Source organism: Paramisgurnus dabryanus, chromosome 24 (assembly GCF_030506205.2).
Source record: "Paramisgurnus dabryanus chromosome 24, PD_genome_1.1, whole genome shotgun sequence".
In the NCBI taxonomy this organism is placed as follows: Eukaryota; Metazoa; Chordata; class Actinopteri; order Cypriniformes; family Cobitidae; genus Paramisgurnus; species Paramisgurnus dabryanus.
Window position 1 is genome coordinate 372,008 of NC_133360.1, and position 4,753 is coordinate 376,760.

Sequence of the window (4,753 nt, forward strand, 5' to 3'; positions counted from 1 at the left end):
ACGGGGGGCGTGTCTGCAGGCTGCACAGGAGGTCTGAGGCGGGATGTCACTACAGCGCCTCATCTGAGAGGAATGAGTTTATTTATTTTAAAGATGGGCAAAGATTAATCTAGATTAATCGCATACAAAATAAAAGTTATTTTTTGCGGAATATGTGTGTGTGTGTGTGTGTGTGTGTGTGTAATTATTATGTATATTTAAAAACACACATTTTTTTAAATTTTATATAATTTTTATTAATTTATAAATAAATATGTATATGTAAATGTTTCTTAAATAAATACATGAATGTGTGTTTATTTATAGACGGTTTCATCGGACGCACCTGATACACGTCTGGATCCGAACCTTACTTCCGGTTTCGTTTTTTTAATGGTCTGACTAGTTACTAAACTGATCTCTTGAACAAATGCCTCGTCGAAAATAACAAATGTTTTGTTTTCCTAGGTAATCTATGTGTTGTTTTTTTGCTTGTTATATAAATAAACTACGTTTAAAGAACGTTGTTGTTATTTATTCTTACCGGAGTTTACCGGAAGTTACGTGCGGACCGCGACAGCCGCTTGTTTATGTTGTTACTGCTGAAACGGTCTTAATTACGCACAGCACACAGTTGTATATTATACAAAAAAAATCACTTTTATTTTGTATGCAATTAATCTAGATTAATCTTTGCCCAGCACCAATTTATTTATTACAAAAAAATTGCAATTATGATGATCACGTGTGTTATAATCACATATTTGAAAATCAAGCTTACATCTGGCCTTTACTCATTACTTTCATGCTAATGTTATTGTGTTTTTTAAATTTATTTTCAGAGCCTCTATAGGGTGACCATACGTGCCATTATTCCCAAACACTCCTGGTCAGGATTTCGGGTGTGTCCTCCAAGTCACATTTGTTGCATCAAGGTTCTCACATTTTCCTTAAAAACATTATTTTAAAACAGAAATAATTTGTTATTTTAAGAGTAATGATAAAAATATTTATTATTTCGTCAATTTTTTTCATCTAGTATGGCACATTTTTATTCATAAATGTAAATTATTAAAATCATCTCATTTACATGTGGTTTTCTTAAGAGAAAGTTTTTCTTTAATGAGGTCTCTTAAAGTTAGGGTTAGTACATCTATTGAGTCTGTGGCGTCTTTTGAATGTCTTCTGTTTTTATGTTCCTTACATTTTTGAAGTTTTAACCCTAATGATGTTTATATGTTCTCTAAAAAATAATAATACATTAACATGTATTTCTCTTAAGACAAACTTACCATGAAATGTAATAGAACTGGAATAACATAAAATCCTGACCAGGACGTGTCTGGGAAAAATAGCACATATGGTCACCATACTCTAACCAGTTTGTGCTTTTGTTATGTAGAAATAAACTTTATTAAAAAGTTGTTTTGAAACTGCACAATATAAAATGACAAAAGGTTCACTTTGAAAAGTGATTAGTCATGTTCTGGTTAGTTGGCAGTTGCTAGTCAGAGATGTGTTGTGTGTTCAGGAATGAGCTGGGAAACATCCACATCCCCCTCAGAGCTGCATTTCTCACCTACAGAAACCACATCCAAGATGTGTTACTACGGTGATGGGAAACCTTAGAGATGCGGCTGTATTCATCTGGAATCATCTCACATAGTTTCTAATGAAAAGAGATTTGAACTGTTTTAATAGACACCAAACAAAAGTTGTCTTGAATGCATCCTTAATAATTTTATTCTGAGAAAACATCTTCCTTCTTAAACCTGTTATAAATGTGATATGAACAGATGAAAACACAGTCTGCTGCTAATCTCAGCTAATTTATCATTTCTGGTTTGAGTTAAAAACACAAAAGTCCTCAAAACTGTGAGCCGTTGTCCTGTGAATGACAACTCAACACCCAAACATCCATTCGCTCATGATGAGTTTGATGAAGGATATTTGTGTGATAATTGGGAGTGCAGTATGATGAGATCTGACTGTGAGGTCACTTCCTGTGTTTAAAATACGTGGCGTCTATATAAACCCTGAGGAGTGACCGACTGTCATTTAAGATCTGCAGACATCAGGAGAACAGACAGCTGAAAGAGAGAACGTAAGTACAAACTCATTAATCGCATGAAGTTTAGTGTTTATAAAGTTTGTGTGTAATGTTTTTCTTCCTCATCTCAGTGTGTTTTGGGGATGATGTTGAAGGGTCAACGGTCTCAGCTGCGTCTCGCTGTCATCTTACTTATGGTGGTGACAATCGTTCAGGGTCAAGACGGTGAAAGGTAAAAGAAAATATGAATATAAAATGAGAATCAAGATGAGTTATTGGAAAGAAAAGTTATCATTTAGAATCATGAGCCATATGAACAAATTAACTCATTTGTGTTTATTATGTGTTGTAAATTATCATTATTTAATGTTAATCTTGCATGACTACCAAAGTGTCTTACAATGCATTACAATGTTTATCAGTTAGTTAATTTCCTTTGGGATCAAACCCCTGAGCTCTTGTGCTGCTAACGTAATGCTCGACAGCTATATGTGTATTAATGTTGTGTTTATTGTTGTTAACAGCAGACGGGCGGTCACAGAGCATCAGTTGATGCATGATCGTGGTCGCTCTATTCAGAGTCTGAAGAGACTGATCTGGCTGTCCAGTGCAATTGAGGGACTTCACACCGCCCAGACCCGCACACTGACTGCTGGTGACCCAGACACCCGCCCGGGTCACTTCCTCTCTCAGCCTGGCCACAGGAGGACACTGGAGACGCTGCTGAACGACATGTACAGACCTCACCTTAGCGCTGTGCTCGGAGACAGAGAAAAATAACATCTGATGTCTCAGATAATCAGACTCTTGCCTGTTTGATGTCCCGGATAATCAGACTCTCATCCATATGATGTCATGGACAATCAGACTCTCATCTGTCTGATGTCTTGGAGAATCAGACTCTCTCCAACCTGATGTCCCGGACAATCAGACTCATCCGTCTGATGCCCCAGATTATCAGAATCCCACCCGTCTGACGTCCCAGATTATCCAACTGTCATCTGTCTGATGTCACAGTCAATCAGACTCATCCATCTGATGTTCCGGATTATCAGACTCCCAACGGTCTGATGTCCCAGATTATACGACTCTCATCCATCTGATGTCTTGGAGAATCAGACCCTCACCAACCTGATGTCTTGGACAATCAGTCTCATCTGTCTGATGTCACAGACAATCAGATTCATCCATCTGATGTCCCAGATTATCAGACTCCCAAATGTCTGATGTCCCAAATTATCATACTCTCATCCATCTGATGTCAGAGAATCAGACTCATCCATCTGATGTCCCGAATTATCAGACTCTCACCTGTCTGATGTCCTGCATGATCAACCTCTCATCCGTTTGATTTCTTAGACAGTCAGACTCTCATCTATCTGATGTCTTGAAGAATCAGACTCTCATCCACCTGATGTCCCAGACAATCAGACTCATCCATCTGATGTCCCAGATTATCAGACTCCCACCTGTCTGAAGTCCAGGACAATCAGACTCTAATCCCTCTGATGTTTCAAAAATCAGACTCCCACCTGTCAGATGTCCCGCATGATCAGACTCATCCATCTGATGTCTTAGATTATCAGACTTTCACCCGTCAGATGTCCCAAATTATCATACTCTCATCCGTTTGATGTCACAGAGAATCAGACTCATCCATCTGATGTCCCAGATTATCAGACTCCCACCTGTCTGAAGTCCAGGACAATCAGACTCTAATCCCTCTGATGTTTCGAAAATCAGACTCACACCTGTCAGATGTCCCGCATGATCAGACTCATCCATCTGATGTCTTAGATTATCAGACTTTCACCCGTCAGATGTCCCAAATGATCAGACTCTCATCCGTCTGATGTCACAGAGAATCAGACTCATTCATTTGATGTCCCGGATTATCAGACTCCCACCCGTCTGATGTCCCAGATGATCAAGCTCTCACCCGTATGAAGTCCAGGACAATCAGACTCTAATCCCTCTGATGTTTCGAAAATCAGACTCCCACCTGTCAGATGTCCCGCATGATCAGACTCATCCATCTGATGTCTTAGATTATCAGACTTTCACCCGTCAGATGTTCCAAATGATCAGACTCTCATCCGTCTGATGTCACAGAGAATCAGACTCATTCATTTGATGTCCTGGATTATCAGACTCCCACCCGTCTGATGTCCCAGATGATCAGGCTCTCACCTGTCTGAAGTCCAGGACAATCAGACTCTAATCCCTCTGATGTTTCGGAAATCAGACTCCCACCCATCTAATGTCCCAGGCAATCAGACTCATCTATCTGGTGTCGCAGATTATCAGATTTATGATACTTGTGACTAAACTAAACTAGATTAAAATAATCAGGTTTGTTGTCTGATCTTTATTCACACACAAACTGATTAAATCCCTGTAATTCACTGTATTGTTGTTTGATGTTAGTGAAATATATAGTTGCTTGTAATCGTGTTGCTCAATGTTAACAGGATTAAATCAGACATTCTTTATATGTGGTCAATTCCTGCCTCTAAATTTGTTTTAAAGTTGACTAGTTTAAGTGCTGTTGTTTATTGTAGACTGTATTGTAGTTTTATTTGCTATATATGTGAGTGATTAAAAAGCTTTAAAGTAAACTCCCATACAGATTAAAACTGATGTCATTCATGTTGTGATGTTGTGAATATTAGATTTGAATGATTTTCACAGAAGTTTTATGTTCATAAAAAACAAGACAAAACA

At 38.3% G+C, this 4,753-nt stretch overlaps 1 protein-coding gene across 2 annotated transcripts; it reads left to right on the top strand.

The window, feature by feature from the left end:
• The first annotated feature begins 301 nt into the window (after window positions 1-301).
• pth4 (parathyroid hormone 4) lies at window positions 302-4,680 on the top strand. 2 transcript variants are annotated; one of them, XM_065243148.2, is made up of 3 exons: window positions 302-2,083; window positions 2,161-2,261; window positions 2,554-4,677. In XM_065243148.2, the coding sequence occupies exons 2-3, from the start codon at window positions 2,173-2,175 to the stop codon at window positions 2,807-2,809; spliced, it is 345 nt and encodes a 114-aa protein (XP_065099220.1). In that variant the 5' UTR covers window positions 302-2,083; window positions 2,161-2,172; the 3' UTR covers window positions 2,810-4,677. The 2 variants fall into 2 exon arrangements, with proteins under 2 accessions (XP_065099220.1, XP_065099221.1); XM_065243149.2 differs by having other exon boundaries at window positions 302-2,261; window positions 2,554-4,680.
• The last annotated feature ends 73 nt before the right edge of the window (window positions 4,681-4,753 follow it).